At 36.5% G+C, this 17,686-nt stretch overlaps 2 protein-coding genes across 4 annotated transcripts in view; one reads left to right on the top strand and one right to left on the bottom strand.

Annotated features, from left to right (window-relative positions):
• LOC106873177 (uncharacterized) overlaps positions 1–9,737 on the top strand; it is a 49,830-nt gene extending 40,093 nt beyond the window's left edge. The window contains exons 29-33 of the mRNA XM_052975349.1: positions 621–722; positions 997–1,125; positions 2,201–2,323; positions 2,728–2,838; positions 3,522–9,737. Of these exons, the coding sequence (XP_052831309.1) occupies positions 621–722; positions 997–1,125; positions 2,201–2,323; positions 2,728–2,838; positions 3,522–3,548 (492 nt within the window). The 3' untranslated portion in view covers positions 3,549–9,737. The remainder of the gene's footprint in view (positions 1–620; positions 723–996; positions 1,126–2,200; positions 2,324–2,727; positions 2,839–3,521) is intronic.
• A 98-nt stretch (positions 9,738–9,835) lies between these two features.
• Positions 9,836–17,686, bottom strand: part of LOC106873710 (NADPH-dependent diflavin oxidoreductase 1) — a 15,498-nt gene continuing 7,647 nt past the window's right edge. For all 3 annotated transcript variants that reach the window (XM_014921223.2, XM_052975350.1, XM_014921296.1), the window contains exons 9-16: positions 16,876–17,048; positions 15,987–16,034; positions 15,125–15,232; positions 13,517–13,709; positions 12,155–12,214; positions 11,440–11,558; positions 10,665–10,759; positions 9,836–10,031 (exon numbers count right to left, since the gene is read on the bottom strand). In XM_014921223.2, coding sequence (XP_014776709.1) covers positions 9,887–10,031; positions 10,665–10,759; positions 11,440–11,558; positions 12,155–12,214; positions 13,517–13,709; positions 15,125–15,232; positions 15,987–16,034; positions 16,876–17,048 — 941 coding nt within the window. In that variant the 3' untranslated portion in view covers positions 9,836–9,886. The remainder of the gene's footprint in view (positions 10,032–10,664; positions 10,760–11,439; positions 11,559–12,154; positions 12,215–13,516; positions 13,710–15,124; positions 15,233–15,986; positions 16,035–16,875; positions 17,049–17,686) is intronic.

Raw genomic sequence — 17,686 nt, 5'->3', positions numbered from 1 at the left:
TATATTTATGATATATATATATATATATATATATATATATATGTGTGTGTGTTTGTATTTCTATATTTGTACAAGGGGGTGCTGAAAAGTTCCTGGCTTTAAGGGTATTGGGAAAGGCCTGGCTGGAGGCACAAATTTCCCAGTTGTTTTACAAGGCTTAGAAAAACTAAAGGACTGCTGCAAGTGTGTGAATCTGAGAAGGTAATACGTTGAATAAAAATCATAATAAACTGATCCTTCTGTATTTTCTTTTAACCCAAAGCCAGAGACTTTTCAACACCCCTTCGTACATCTTTCTAGCTTTATGTAAATTGATTGTATGTATATATTGTTATGTGTGTGTGCATGTATGTTTACTCTCTTGTTTTCTTTGTGTCGCTTTATTTTCCTATGACTTGGCAGTTTAACAAACAGAGATCAATAAAACAGGTTTCAAACTGAAATAAGTAATGTGGTAGATGTGATTGACAAAAGCTCTCAAATGTGTTGCCCCAGCATGGCAATAATGCAGTGATTGAATCCAGTAAAACAATGTATGTGTGTATGTATACTTGCATTATGTATTTCATTCCTTCTTTCCTCTGTCGTGCTTACATTATTTATTTTCTCCTCTATTCCAGAGCAATTCTGAAGCAAGAGAGAAGTTAGACTCCATGATGAATGAAATAAAGGAGGCAGAGCACCAACTACAGGAACTCAGAAATAAAATTGGAATCTTTCAAGTAAATTTTACTTTCTCAGTTATGATATCAACACACTCTCTCTCTCTCTCTCTCTCTCTCTCACACACACACACACACACACAGTTCATCGTCGTCATTGTTGTCATTTTAACATCCACTTTCCCTTGCTTGCATGGGTCAGACAGGGTTTATTAAGGCAGTTTTTCTATGGCCAGATGCCTTTTCTGTTGCCAACGCTCACCTGTTTCCAAGCAAGATAATATTTTTCCTTGATCAAACATGTTCTTGAATTTTTTTTTTTTTTTTTTTTCAGAAACACTCAACTGAAATCAAAGATGTTGAACAACTGAAAAATGAGTTGAAAATTGATGTAAAACTTTTGAATGAACAAAAATCTTCTCTAGAATTACATCTCAATGAACTCAAGAAAGATATTACTCGGGTAAGATTAACTGCTTTACATGGGTTTAGAGGAACTAATTTTTGACGAGATATAAAAGGACACCATATTTTATATAATATATAGTGTGGGACTGGAGGTGCATAGCTTAGTAGTTAGGGTGTTGGACTCACGATTGCCAGATTGTGGTTTCAATCCCTGAACCAGGTGATACATTGTGTTCTTGAGCAAAATACTTCATTTCATGTTACACCAGTCCACTCATTTAAAAATGAGTAATCCTGCAATGGACCAGTGTCCTGTCCAGCAGGAATATATAGGCCAGAGAAACCAGAGTAATGTGGACTAACCGATATAGAGTAGGAAGGGAATGCTGCAACATTCATGCCTTTCTCATGAAATTAGCCACATAACTCAACTGAAATTACTTCAGCTGGCAAGTGGAACCAATCTGCAATGTCCCTCTTTCTCTCTTTCTCTGTGGTAGTCACCTGTCTTTAGGATAATTTCATATCAAAAATATTAAGTCATGCACCACCAACTAGTTGGTCATGGCTCACCTGCTCTAAACAACAACAACATTTATAGTCAAGAATTGCATTATGAGGAGTAGCTCTGTGACTATGGCTGTTTTCAAAAGAAAGAATGCGTGACAATGATTGTTGGTGTGTTAACCCCCGCATAACTTAGCAGTTTGGCAAAAGAGACCAATAGAATAAGTACCCAGCTTTAAAAAAGAAGTGCTGGGGTTGATTCATTTGGCTAAAATTCCTCAAGGCAGTGCCCCAGCATGGCCACAGTCTAATGGCTGAAACGAGTACAAGACAAAAGATAAAAGCTATCCTGTCTGTGACTGAAGCTGTACATTGAGGATTGGGGCTAGAAACATCCAAAGATCCACAAATGAAGGAGAAGAGGATTCTTACTTGGATTTGTAGAATAACAATAACTGATCATATGTGTATAAAAGTAGAAAAATGTGTGAGCATGAGAAAATGTGGATGAGTTTGTGTGTGTGTGTGTGTATACAAAGGTAAAAAGATGTATGTGTGAGTGTATAAAGGTAAAATGGTGTGAGTGTTGATATGGAATGATAATTGGATGCATCTTTTTGCAGCAACTGTTTCTGGAACACCAACCAGAGAAAGAGAATCTTGAGAACATAATACGTTACAACGATGAGGAATGGCGTCGTGAGGCCCTGAAAGAGAAACTCATAGAAGAACAGGATCATGTTAGGGTTAGTAATGTCTTTCATTCCTAATTTAATCTGTGATTAATCCATCTCACAACTTATTTTGTAACCCGTCACTTCTAATCTTTGATCAATTTCTATCAAAAATTACTTTTGATCTTGGATTACTTCTTGTTTTGCAATATTTTGATCTAGGATCAAGTTTGATTTTGGATTACATCTGATCTTTTATTACTTTGGATTAGGATTTTTTTTTTTACCTTGGATTACCTTTTGATGTAGGTTCCGTTTTGATCTAGGATCATATTTATCATCAATAAACTTCTGATCTTGAATCACTTCAGATTTGGATCAAAGTATAGATTTAAAATAAGCTCAGAGAGCATAGGGGTTGTATTATTACTAAACAATTTGTGAGAAGAAAAAAAATCTATTGTATTTATTTGCAGATGCAATTACAACAAAAGATGCACCACCATTTTGATGTGCTTGATTCAACAAAGCAGCAGTCAGAAGGAGTCCTCAACAAATTGAAACATAAGTTGAACATCCTTCAAGATGTGAGTTGAAAACTTATACAATGTCTATACCCGTGTGTTGCATGTATGTACATGTGATTATGATTCAAATGGCTTCAATTTTAATTTTGGATTACATTTGATCTTTTATTAATTTTGATCATAGGTTGCTATTGATCTTGGATCACTTTTGAAGTAGGATCCCTTTTGATCTCAAATCATTTCAGATTTGGATCAAAGTATAGGCTTAAAGTATAGTGGTTGTAATTAGTAATTAGTTTGTGGTCATGCTGAAACACCATCTCCAAACATTTCAGTCATCATATTGAATTGATTCCACTGCTTATTTACTGGAACAGTGTTGATCTAGGGCTAAGGAACAACAACCACAGTGAAGCTAATATTGATTTCTTACATTAATACAAGGCTACAAACCACACTGTAGGTGTGGGGATGTGTTGACACAATCAGCCATAGTAAATTAGAGACACATTTTTTTTACTTGACCCAAGAAGGAGGAAAGGGTAAGTCGCCACTGGCAGGATTTGAACTCAGAACTAAATACTGTACTGCAAAAAATTTTGTCCAGTACTCTATTGTCTCTGCTATTCTCATTCAATGCCGGTCAGGATTATCATTATCATTGCACTTTAACATTGATTCTTTTGCTGCAGAAATTCTTCCGTTTCTTACAAGAAATTTATTGAAAATCAATTATCTTTCAGGTTTTCATCTCCAACAAAGGCCCATGACAAAAGGCACTACCAACTCAGTTTCATTTTTTTTTTTTTTTATAGAATTTCGAATAGCTGTCTACTCCAAGAAAGACTTTCATCTATGATGGATGTTCACCAGTTTTTTTTGTTTTGTTTTTCGTTTTTTTAATTTTTTTTTTATGGGGTTGGAAATGTGATTCAGTTGTTTTTATGATATTATCACTCTTGGAGTTTCAGAATATGATTCTTTCATATCCAGTTCCTGTACTAAAATAATGGTGCAGAGATTATGAAAAAAAACAAAAAAGACTCTACAATATTTTGTATTTTATATTTTGTGAAAAATGTATGCCATTTGAGACATACCTACACAAGTATGCCTCCCTTGACTTTGTTTCCTCATGACATAGACAAAAATAGGTATTTTTCAATGAAATTTTCTTCAAATACTTCTCAGACAATGTATGTTGTGTGTATCAGTGTGTGTGTGTGCACCCATCAGTTTTTTTCATGTGAAATTCTGATTAACCATAATCTACACCGTTTGAAAGATATTGTCAGCTTGTGTGAATTTGACTGAAACTCCTCTTCCCACCACCCGTCTGAAAACATTTTTCTACCACAAATTCAGATATAATTGGAATCTACACCATCTGAATGATATTTGTAGTAACTCACTTAAAGAAACCTATTTTTTCAAAAATTATGAGGAAACAAATTTCTTTTTTTTTTTTGAGGTGAGACATACAGGTATAGGTATGCCCCATTTGGTCCTGGTACAAGTATACCAGTGTTAGCAAACCAAAGAGCCAAATTTCCTTCAAATTATACCCTAGCATCTTAAAAAGATTTAGTCCTACTCTCTAAAAAGATGGGATGGTTATGGCTGGAGTGCCTTTTATCTTAGGGCTGATCAATCTCAAGACCGTGACCAAATCATCACCACTATTGACATGAACAATATTGAAGGTCTTTCATTTTAGGTATTTTTGCTTCATTGTTTAGATGGTCTGTGAGTGCAGTTTGTGAGTGTATTATCTGAGTGTGGTCTGTGAGTATGGGCCATCAATGTCATCCATGAGTGTGGTCTGTGAGTATAGTATTGGACTATGTTCTGACAATTTGGCCTGTGAGCATTGTATGTGAGTGTGTTCTGTGAGCAAGGTCTGTCAATGTGATCCATGAACATGGTCTGTGAGTGTGGTCCATGAGTGTAGTCTTGTGTGTGGTGTGTGTTAGCTATGATAATGTGAACCGATCTAGCTTCTGCTCTTTGTAATTTGTTTTAGAGATTGAAGACCAGGTTGGATTAGTCTAATCCATGGTGGGACAAATCCTTGTAGACATGTAAGAGGTGGCACAATTTGTTACTATAGAAAACTTAAGCCCAGCACTTCATGATACAACGTTCATATATTAATACAATCACTCCACCTACCAGGGATTTAGTTCAGACTGAAATGTCATTCCTGTTGCACTCATGCTGATAGTCCCAGTTAATTAATTTCTAATGAATAGAATACTTCTGGTAATAATTAATTCTCAATGAATTGAAACATGTAAAACATGTTCAGTGAGATGGTTGCTGTTATGATATTGATGAAAATATGCTGTTTGAAAGTAGTCTGTCCTCCAAAATATAAACGTATAAATGGAAGAATGACACTGCCTTGATTCTTTATCCTCCAGTATGGATGTGTAATTTAGTAAGAGAATAACACTGCTAATTCTTCTTCTCCAACATGTCTGATTAATATTTTGAGAAAATAATGACTTTTTTTTTTACTTCATCCTCCAACATGTCTGCTTATGGTGGATGAATGACATTGTCATGTTGCTCTGTCCTCCAGTATGTTTCTTTCCTATAGTGGAGGAACATTATTAACCCTCTTTTTCATTCTTTCCCTCTCCTTTAGTATATCCATTTAATCTAGTAGAGGAACAATACTGCTTCCTGCCCTCATACTCCAGTATGTTTGCTTCATCTAATGGAGCAGCTTGAAAAAAAAGAGAAGACAAATTAAAATGGCTTCCCTTCATGAAATCAAACCAAAAGCTTAGCTTCATGATTCAGTAATTATATAGTTGAATACTTCAAGCTTGTAGGAAAATATGTCCTGTCCCTCTTTGCCATTATAACACAGAAATGTTAAATTGAGGAGCTAGTGATGGTAGTGTGTTGTTTGAAGTTCTAAACTTGACATTTTAGATTGTCTTTGATGGATGAAAAATATTGATTTTCATAAAATTCAAAGTTTGTATGTGTCAGTTGGTTTGATTTCATAATTTGACATCTTGGAAGATTTAAATTTACCTTCTCGTTTGATGTTATTGAAAATTGTAATGATAATATATTTTTTTGTTTATTGCCTTTCTTAAAATGCCTTGTCTGAGTTTTAAGTTGCAACATTCATGCGTTTTCCAAAAGGCATTAGCAAGATAAAAAGGAATTACAATCAAAGCTTCAAAAACCTTATTGTCGGCAGAAGCAGAGTCACCATCATCCTCATCATCAGTGACAGCAACAGCATCACCATCATCATTTTATGTCGACTTTTCCATGCTTTCATTGGTTCAGTGGATCTTCTTCAGCACAGGGTCATGTCACTTGCCATCTCTTTTTGGTAAGTTCCAGTCTCGTGAGGTCAGACTTTTCTTTCCATGTCTTCCTTTTCCACAGGTTTCTTCCACTGGGATCATTTAGCACTCCTTTCACATAACTGTCTGTTATCCTTTGTATACATCACGTGTCCATACCAGTTCAGTCATATCTCTTGCACACTACATCTATTTCTTCTTATATTCAGTTTATCTCTAAACCTATCTGTGCCTTGTCATTCATGCATACTAACATTACACATGCAACAGAGCATGTCCACTTTTCTTTCCAGTCTTTGCACATCCTGTTCATTTCATGTTTTACTATCATGCAACATTGCGCTTTGTACACAAGCATCATGCAATCTACCCTTCATTTAGAGACAGAACCATTTTTTACCAGCAGAGGTAACAGCTTACTGAGCCAGCCTTCTCCACTTCATTCTTACTTTCACTATTATCCTTTCATAACACCCACCCTCCAACTTCCATTGCTGATTAAGCCATAAGCCATCAACTACTTCTATGGAACCTTCCAAGCATTTGAAAGAATATATTTCAATGGTGCTCTTCCTGCTAATTATTCCTGTGTATCCAGTGACATAACAAGGGTGTGAACCACCTGGAATAGTCCCCGAGTTAGCCCACCACCTCAGGCCCCTAAGCCTTATATAGGCTTATACAATAAACCCAAAAGTACTACTCTGTAAAAAGAATTGCCCAGGGTGGGCCACTTCCTTGCCATGCTCAGTTCTATGTGCAACTGCCACATATGAAGTCTTCCTTCTCTCTTATCATGCCTGTGATCCCACTACATCTCATATATACCCATAATTTACATTGGACAGACTGTATAAAATCTTCCCTTTTTTTTTTTTTTTTTTTTTTTTTTTTTTTTTTTTGCATATCAAGCATAGGCACTTCCTAGTTGACAGCAGAGTTTTGTTTCCTGTTAACTAAAGCTTTTGTCATTGCTAGATTTACTTTGGTGCCTGTCAATTCTAGGCTCTGCTTCCATGTTTGCAGCTTGAGAATTAGGTTATCAGCATACAGAAATTCCCATAAACAACTAATTGTGAACTCCTGTATTGTAGACACAGGGGGAACTGAGAATTAAGCTCCTTTGTGGCTCTGTCTACTCTGCCATTTCACAAGAATATTAACTCCTGCTTAACTGGAATCTTGCTCCAGTCTAGTCTGTTGCTTGCAGTAAAATGCCTTCAAGAAACTCCAAATGACTTTCTGTATCTATAAACCCTACACTTCTTCTTCCTTCTTGTCTTTGGCATCACCTAATATTTTCTTTCAATTTCCATTTAACTGATGGCATCATTCAACTTCCATACCTTCCTTCTCCATATTGTCAGAAATATATTTCTGAGTCTATCTTGATTTTATTCTGATGTCACTGATAATAAGTTTATGTTAAGCAGTATGTTCTTCACAACCATTCGTCAAATTTTCTGGTGAGTATGAAATCTTTCTGGTTTGTATATTCACCTAAGTGGTAGGGGATCAGGTGGATGGTTGGTTTCTTATAGTTAGTGTCACAAATGGCTAGATCATCTGCATCATAGAATCCCAATTCATTAATCCTTCTTCATTCCTTTTCATGGTTGACCAAAGCCTTTTGAGTGGAATTGGTAGATGAAAACTGAAAGAAGCCTGTCATGTATATATATATATATAGGCATGTGTGCATGCTTGCTTACATATGTATGCATGTATGTGTGTGTGTTCCTATCTCTTTGCCGCTACTTCATGTCATACTTGTAATTTCCCATCATGCATATGGTGTCCATCATTTTCAACCTTCTGTGAAAACATGTCTAATCATGGAGAAATATCACCTTACCTGGAAACAAATTCCATCTGACCTGTGCAAGCATGGAAAAGTGAATATTAAAACAATGATGATGACATCTAGGCAACAATCCACATCTCATCATGGGGCCAACATCTGCCACTAAGCATTATATATGTGAATGTTTATGCCATATTTTTATTTTAACAAGTTCACATCTTTTGATGGAGAAGATGTTAAAAAAGAACTCTTATTTCGGACTTTCGATAAGAGTTTTATTGAAAAATATGGAATTGAGATAACTTCATCATTAATATTGCTAATTAACCAGTCTCTCTCTATCTATCACCCTTTAACTGTAGAGTAATATTTTTTTAGAGTGAAGGGCATACCTACATGGAATGACCTTAGCTCCCTACATTTTCCTCTCTAATTTTCGATTGTAACCAAGAGAGAAAACTTAAAGGGGTGAGTTTATTGTAGTAAACAGAGAGGGAGAAGACTTAGTTTATTGTTGCTGAGAGTGAAAGGACTTAAAGGATGAGCAGGGATGTTCTTGGGTGGAAGGAATGAGAAAGTGGTTTAGTTCAAGGCTTGTGGGTGGTTTAGTGGAGTGATACGAAAAGAGGACAGAAGGATGAGTCGAGAAAGCTTGAATGGAAATGGTGACATAAATCAGTTAGCTCCAAAAGAGCCGAAACTACTGTAGTAGCAATAGAAGAAGCAGGGTGAGGAGACAGCATGCCTGTGTACCAAAGAGGTGGGAGTGTGTTGGTGAGTGACCCCATGCCAGTCAGTCAGGTACTCTTTTGTGAGATTTTGGCCAAGGATGCTGGTGTGTGTAGCAGTAATACCAGCAGAAGCAAATATGGATGTAGTTTATGTGCACATGTGTGTGAATGTGTATCTGTGTGGTGTGTATGTGCATATGTGTCTCAAATGAGGAACAGTAATTTATGTTGAAAGTGTAAAGAACTAAAGTCAAATATTAGCAGTTGTACTAGACTGGTTGATTTCAAGCTTTTTTTTCTTCTCCTACATAGACACAGGCATGGCTGTGTGGTTAAGACGCTCGCTTTGCAAGCATGTATGTGGTTTGGGGTTCAATCCCACTTTGCAGCACCTTGGGCAAGTGTCTTCTGCTATAGCCCAAGGCTGACCAATGCTTTGTGAATGAATTTGGTAGATGCTGTGTGGAAGCTTGTCATATATATATATATATATATATATATACGTGTGTGTGTGTGTGTGTGTGTGTGTGCATGTGCCTTTGTGCTACTTCCCCCACTTCCTATCATTTGACAATCAATGTTGGTTTGATTACATCCTCATTTATTTACATTGTTTTGAATTTATCATGTATTCTCTTGTAGCTTCAAGATTTTGACGATATGATTGTTTATTTTTAGAATGACATTGTAGGGTAGGCGTGAGAGGCTGGATCTGGTTAGTTTGAACATAAAACAGGTAAAATATTTGGGCCAGATATGGTTGGATTAAATGTTAAAGAGTTAATCCTTGGCAAAAAGCTGACCAATTTAATTAGTATTGCAAACAACTGTTTAAATCTGTAGTTTATTAATGAGGAAACTAATTAGTTAGATGTTTATCAGTAACAACAGATAGCTAAAATAAATTTATTTGACATGGAAAACAGCAAATATATGCTCATTGTTTTATCTGTTGATTAAAATCAATGCTTTTTATTTGTCTTATTCATTGTGATGAGTAATCAAGACTAAAATTGATTTCACTGATTAATGAATAAACTGTTAAGGAATGACCAATAATAATAACTTGTTTGTTCAGTTTACATCAGCTTTTCTACGTTAGCATGGGTTGGATGAATATGTATTGAGACATTGTTTTTGCAGCAGGGATGTCTTGGTCTTCAAGTAATGACAATGACCTAATCAAAGACTAAATGTTTACTCATTCGTTTATTTATTACTAACAAACAATATAAATTAGGTCAAGACCAACATTCAACTTGGTATCGTTTGGTCTGTTCAAGATATTTTACATATTCGTCGGCATCATTCTTTGACTTTCCTCCTTCTGTTTCGACTATTTCAACGACAGCATCCCGCACATTATTTGGCATCTGGTTGGCGTTCCTGAAATCACAGACAAGCAATTTTTTATAAATATTTTTTACCTATTATTATTATTATTATTATTATTATTATTTTTATTATTATTTTTATTATTATTATTATTTTGCGTTACCATTTTTGTAAAAAAATTTTTAATTTTGTAATTCTTGTTTGGAAATAAAAATCATTTTATGAAATCTTTTAAGTCATTCTCTTCAAACTCATTATGTTCAGCTAATATACACCCATACATCATTATTGATATATATCATACAAGGCTGTTATACATCAGATATAACAATGCTGTTGTACATCATACTTAAGCCCTTCACTCCCTATGAAGCAGAGGCCACCAAAGATTTTTCTCCACTGTTCTTGACTCTGAGTTGTCCCCAAGGGAAGGCCTTCTACTCCCAGGCTTTGTTGGTGTTGAACTGTCATCAATGCTTCTGTTGTTTGACCTGCTAAAAATTGCAGCTAAATTTCGCTCAAATGGGTGCAGGCTGTGGTCCAGTACAACTGGACCACAGATGATATGGGGTTCAATAACAAGATTTCCCATCCTGTCATTGAATATCTGGAGGAGCGAACTTAACCTAGCAATGTAAAAATATTTCTCATTCAGTCCCAGAATATCTGGAGAAAACAACTTACCCAGCAATATAGAAATAAGCCTTTTCTACCTCCAACAGATTCCACACCAAAGCTTTCTGTTTCAGTAGTACATGTTGGACGTAGACTTTGTCTTCCTGTGTAGGAGTGAGAAAAACAGATGAGTGAGTGAGTGAAAGGAAGAGAAAGCTAATAAATAAAAGGGAGAGATACGAGAGAGTGATTGAGTGAGTAAGAGAGAGAGAGAGAGAAATAAGGGAGAGAGAATCATATTTCTAGTAATAAAAGACAATTTTTTTCCTCACTTCCCCGCTTATTACTTTCATGCTTCTACCCCACCCCATCTACTAAGTAACTCTTACATACTGTAATACTAACCTGAAGTGAAGGACTTCTTGGTCTTTCATCCTTTAATAAAATAATTACCAGTTGAGCACTGGGGTCAATATAATTGAAGTGCCTCCTCCCTTAAAATTTCAGGCCTTGTGCTTTAGTAGAAAGGATTATTAAGGCAGTTAGCTGACAGAACTGGCAAAATGCTTGGCAACGTTTCATCCGTCTTTACGTTCTGAGTTCAAATTCCATTAAGGTTAACTTAGTCTTTCATCCTTTTAGGGTTGATAAAATAAGTACCAGGTGAATACTGGAGGTGATGTAATAGACTTTCCCCCCTCCCTGAACTTGCTGGCCTTGTGCTAAAATTTGAAACCAATATTTCCATTAAAATCTTAGTTGCTAATTTATGATATTTTTAAAAGAGTAATGACAATTCAAAGAACAAAATGGTGAAAAAACTGAAGAGAAATGTCATTTTTACCTGGTCCCTAGAGAATGCTGGAAATACATGAAGAAGATTTGATTGCTCAAGTTTTTCCCATTCTTCCTGAAAAAAATAATCTTTCTTCTGATTTCTGCAGCCAAAGAAAATATAAGTTTCTGAAAAATTAAAAGAGAAAATGAAAGATTAATGACGTGTTTTTATTAGTGTGTTTGTGCATAAACGAAATGCCACTAATCATTTTGTCCAGCATGCTAATGATGCCGCTAGCTCACCACCTTAGGCCAGACTAATACTGACCACCTGTTCCCAGAGGTAAAAATGGGTTTATATAGGGCCAACACCCTGCCAAAATAACAGAAGTGTTGATGACAATTCAAAAGCAACAAGAACTAGGAGAGGAAGGCCATCCCTTAGGGAAGGCAGGACAATGAGGAAGAGCTGAGAAACCAAGGATCCAGCTTGAGAGAAGTAGAAGGGACAGCCCAGAGTCAACAACAGTGGAGAAGGATCATCAATGGCCTATGCTCTATTGGAAGTGAAGGCTTTAAGTAAGTCAGTGTGTTGAACATAAAGCATGAGTTTTCTGTGGACCCAAGTGGGGACTGAGGAGCATGTGATCCCTTCAAGGAAAGAAATGCACCCTTCTAAATAACATTATTATGCCCTTTTCTCCTGGAATTGTATTCCCTTCTGACCTTCTGCCCTCCATTCAAAAGATTCCTGGGACCCCGCCTGGTTAAGTATAACTCACCTCCAATATTCTGTGATGTTCTTTCTTGAATGAAACTCCTGAAAGGGGCACAACCAGTTCCTGTAAACAAATAGTAAATCACTAAGCTAAGTTCGGATAGCAAAAGTGGGGTCAGCCTGAAGGACAGCAAAGACAATTGGATCATTGTATTGTGTGGCGTAAGGACAGTCTGAACAATGTATCACTTTAAGGAGCATGCAATGTAAATTTGAAGGTACAGACTAAAGAATGTATGTTCACATAACATGTGGGCAATCTGAGAGATGTCACAGGGTGCAAATCCTGGGAAATTCTATGTCATGTAGAGGTCAGTTGTTATGTAAAAAGAGAAAAAGATTAATGATATGTGTTTGTCAGTGTGTGTGTGTGTGTGTGTGTGTAAACACATACATATAAATGTATATAAATATACACACACACACATATATATACAGATACATATACTTATATTCATATATACACATACTTAAGGACAAAGTTATTCGAAACCAGTATTAGTCTGACCTCTATCCTTTAACCTGTTCAACATGGGAAGCCCTGCCAGGAGCTGGCATTCAATTCCATTGAAATTTCATGTCAAGTAGGGATCAGTTTCAACAATATGTCACGTAATTTGAGAGACAGTTGCATGTGAAGGATAGGCTGGTTAATGTATTATAACGATATAGCAGCCTAAGAGAGGGTGTCATATAACCTGAGTGCAAGCCAAAATATATAAGAGAAAGCTGAGGACAAGTTGAAATGTGCATGACATCAAGGTGAAAGTAGTAATAGTGCTAATGGGTTTCAGAAATTAATTGTGTATTGGAGAAACTGAATGTAAAACAGAGAAATTATATATATGTCTACAAAGTAGATAGACGGAAATGTTTTATTGAGTAACATCATGAAATGTACACAGCATTTTTGAATTCATGACTTATTAACCAGTAATACAAGATCTTGTCCAATAAGTCATCACAATTATACTATAATATAAACTTCATCCTCCTTTAGGCCCTCGACTTTTTGATAGAATTGGAGAGGCACTGTTGTAAAATATAACATATCTTGAACAACTTTGGATCTGGTGGAGCCAATTTCTTCCAGAAAGAGAGTGATAGATAGAAAAATGGTTGAGAGAAAGAGAAGAATTGATCCTAGTACAGAACTGGTACTTTATTCATCAACCCCAAAAGGATGAAAAGCAAAGTTGATTTCTATAAGATTTGAATTCAGAGCCAGGATAATAACCACAAAACAATCTGTCCTTGCTGTAACAATTGTACTAATTAGCTGCCTTAATTATGAACCACTGATATATGAATAAATAAAAATACGTAATAAAATAATGACAAATGGTTGTGAATATATCTATCTTACCTGGTCCAACCATTATCACAGGAATGTCCGGATTTGCAGGAAAGACAAATGAGCCAGGTTTTATCCAAACAGGCAGAGTGGAATGTGGTTCTCTGCTGGTAATCCAGTTGGAACAGATGCCAAGTCTTGGTCTTTGAATTTTGGTCCGATATTTTACAGCAGCCACTAAAATATCCACAGTCATAGCAGATTTCTGTAAGTAAGATCATATATTAGTTTCTAGAATAAAATATGTGGTTTGTTTATTTTTATGTCAAGTCTCAACCTCTTAGCGTTCATTGGACTGTGATACATTTGGGTTCATCTTGGCTTTATATAGTCGCTAATAAGTTGTATTTCTGGGGTATATATTATATACACGGGCCTCACAGAGGCAATGTAACCAATGCCAGTGTTGGGTAACTAGCACCTGTGCTGGTGGCATGTAAAAAGCACCTTTTGAGTGCTAGGCCTCAGGGAGGCAATGACAAATGAGAGAGACCTTCAGCAATATGCTGTGATTGAGAAGAAGACCCATCAAGCCAAGTGAAATTGTAGTCATGGCAGATACTGGTGTCACGCAACTGGCACCTGAGCTGGTGGCACGTAAAAGCACCCATTACACTCTTGGAGTGGTTGGTGTAGTGAAGGTCATCCAGCCGTAGAAACCATAACAAATCAGACTGGAGTCTAGTGCAGCCCCTCAGCCTACGAAACCTGGTCAAACTGTCCAACCCATACCAGCATGACCAATGGATGTTAAATGATGATGATGATGACGACACACATATGTGTTCATTTAAAGACTCAGAACATTAAAGAATGAATCAAATGAATGAATAAATTCTCCCATAAGCTTTCATTTCTCCTCTTTATACATTCATCTAAATGAATGTAATATATTTTAATACTCTACTTTTAACATTGAGCACTCCCTTTTGCTCCTTCTTTACTCTGAAGTATTTGCATTCAAATTTTGTGTGTGTGTCTGTGTGTGTGTGCATTTGCACATGCATGAGTGTGCATCTACACCTGTATGTGTGCATGCATACTCAGTACAGTCTGCTACTCAAAAAATTATCAGTGAGTCTGTAAAATTAAGGAATGTTTTGTTGGCTTGCAGTGTTGCTGGCATTCAATTCTGTTGACAGGGAAAGCTATCTGTGATAGACTATCCTCTTATCCAGGGGAAGATGTACCCTAGCACTGTGAGGTAGCAAAGCACTTGTTAAATTTAAATTTCACAGTTGCTGCTGTTATTGTGGCTTACCCCAATGAACCAGTTGGGCTTTTTTTGTGATACCAGCATGCAGACAGCTGTTACTGTTGTTGATGTTACTGATGACGATGATGATGATAATGATGATGATGATGACAAAGATGATAATGACGACGATGATGATGATGGTGATGACAACAATGACGAAAACGACACTGACAAAGATGATGATAACAAAAATGATGATAGTAGCAGTGATGATGGTTATGATGAAGATGATGATGATGGTAATGCTATTGATGTTGATGATGACGATGACAATGATGATGATGATGATGATGATGATGGCAATGGTGGTGGCGGCAGCAGCAGTAACACTATTGGCACGATAAAAGAACAAATACTTTTACCTTTTGGGAAGAAGCAATTGAATATGCGCGTGGCTTCAAAGGAGAAATTAGATCAAAAATATATTCAAAAGGAATTTTAGGAACAGTCTGTTTGAAGTCTTGGAGAACCTGGAAGGAATAAAATGAAGAAAATGCAAAAAAAAAAAAAAAAAAAAAAAAAAAAAAAAAAAAAAAATAATGATAATAATATTAAATAAAAAAACTGTATTTCCCTCCTATTAAAAGAGGTACAAGCACTTTCACACACGCATATACTCAGAACGGAACTTCTGCCTGAAATATTCAATCACAAGGCTTTTTTTAATCATAATTTAAATGAATGATCAATAATTAGTTATATCTTGGGAGGGTTATTATGCCAATGATAAACACACACACAGACACACTATAGTTTCTATTGTTATTTGTCAATTGGTTAACTATCTAACTAACAAACCAATTGTTTTGATTAATCATTCAACTAATCAATCAATCTAACAAGTTTGCCAAAGTACTTCTGCTGTCGTTTGCGACCTCTTCAATGACATGACCTCTCTACTGCTTGTTACGTGGTACTATTATGGATGCTTTTTACATGGCACCAGCAGGGGTGCTTTTAATGTGGCACCAGTACAAGAATGATTAATCAAACAATTGATTAGTTAGTTGGCTAAATAGCTAACTGATTGAAAATAATAGTAAAGAAGTGAAATACAACCAGTGCAAGGCCACAGTCAAATGACTGAAACAAGTAAAGGAATAAAAGAATAATGACCTTCCCAAGATTCAACAAAACCTATTTCAACACATGAGTTCCCATTAAGAATCTTTCAAAACATTGACAAAAATGAAACAATGAAAGAAATCTAAGAATTCCACTTACTTCAAGAGTTGTTCTTCGTACTCGATTGCAATAGTCGTATCGGTCAGACTGAAATTTAGAGAACAGACAGGAATCCATAATATTTTTATGACTGACACAGACGGGTTTAGTCAAAAATCATCTCTAAAGATCCTCTCAATTCTGACCTGTAATGGTTCCCTCAAGAATTGCTTGCAAGGAATGGCTGTGTGGTTAAGACGCTCACTTTGCAAGCATGTGGATTTGGGTTCAGTCCCACTGCATGGCACCTCCCACTATAGCCCTGGGACAATCAATGCCTTGTGAGAGAACTTGGTATATTGAAACTATATGGAAGTGCATCATATATATATATATGTGCAGGAGTGGCTGTGTGGTAAGAAGCTTGTTTCCTAACCACATGGTTCTGGGTTCAGTCCCACTACATGGCATCTTAGGCAAGTATCTTCTATTATAGCCTCGGACTGAACAAAGCCTTGTGAGTGGATTTGTAGCTTTACTCAATCATTCATTCATTCAAATATTAGTGCTACTACGAGGGGGGTACTGAAAAGTTCCTGGCTTTGGGTAAAAGAAAATACAAGAGGATCAGTTAATTATGGTTTTGAATAACATATTTCCCTCTCAGATTCACTCACTTATTGCAGAGGCCCTTCAGTTTTTCTAAGCCCTGTAAAAGAACTCAGAAGGTTGGGCTTCCAGCCAGGCCTTTCCCAATACCTCTAAAGTCAGGAACTTTTCAGCATCTTCTCGTACAGATTATGATGGTCTCATTACTTCACTCGAGAATTACTGCCATATATGGTAGTTTAACTCAATCATTCATACAAGTATAACACCAATGTGATCTGCAAACATTCCACTCAACTACAGTTGTACTCAAGCATGTCCGCACTCGAGTATTACTCACTTGACCTTCTGCTGTGGTGAATTCTTGTAATTTCTCCTTCTCAAGCTCATCTTCTGAGAAAGAAGCCATAAGTTCAAAGAAATATCTCCGTGGGATGGCATTGATATCCAGATATGTCTTGAGTAAATGGTAAATGGAACATGGCTGAGGAAGTTCTGCTGGCAACGAGACATCTGGAGGTAGAGAGATAGGTCATTAAGGCTGTTGAGATAACTGTAGCATAACTTGGCAGGCAGGGGAAGGGTTAGGGATTTGGAGTTTATCCTTTATAATACTGACCCACCTAGAGGGAAATGCTCATGTGTGCGTGCACATGTGCATGCATGTGTTTCCTTGTCTTGACAGTGTGCAACAGTGTCATTCACTTCAAATATTCTGTGAAAACACTTCTAGCCATGGTATTTAGTTTATCAACCCTGAAAGGATGAAAGGCAAAGTCAACCTCAGCAGAATTTGAACTCAGAACACGAAGACAGACGAAATACCACTAAGTATTCCGCCCGGTGTGCTAACAACTCTGCCAGCTCACCACCTTGATGAGGATGATGATGATGATCATCATCATGGTCATGATAATCCTTTCTGCTAAAGGCACAAGGCCTGAAATTTGGCAGGAGGGGACTAGCTGATTACATTGACCACAGTGATTCACTGGCACTTGATTTATCGACCCCGAAAGGATGAAAGGCAAAGTCAACCTCAACTTTGCTTTTCAACAACAACAACAACAACAACAACAACAACAACAACAACAACAACAACATCAACAACAACAACAACAACAACAACAACAACAACAACAACAACAACA

Source organism: Octopus bimaculoides, chromosome 21 (genome assembly GCF_001194135.2).
Source record: "Octopus bimaculoides isolate UCB-OBI-ISO-001 chromosome 21, ASM119413v2, whole genome shotgun sequence".
NCBI lineage: Eukaryota > Metazoa > Mollusca > Cephalopoda > Octopoda > Octopodidae > Octopus > Octopus bimaculoides.
This window is presented reverse-complemented; position numbering and strand designations above follow the sequence as displayed.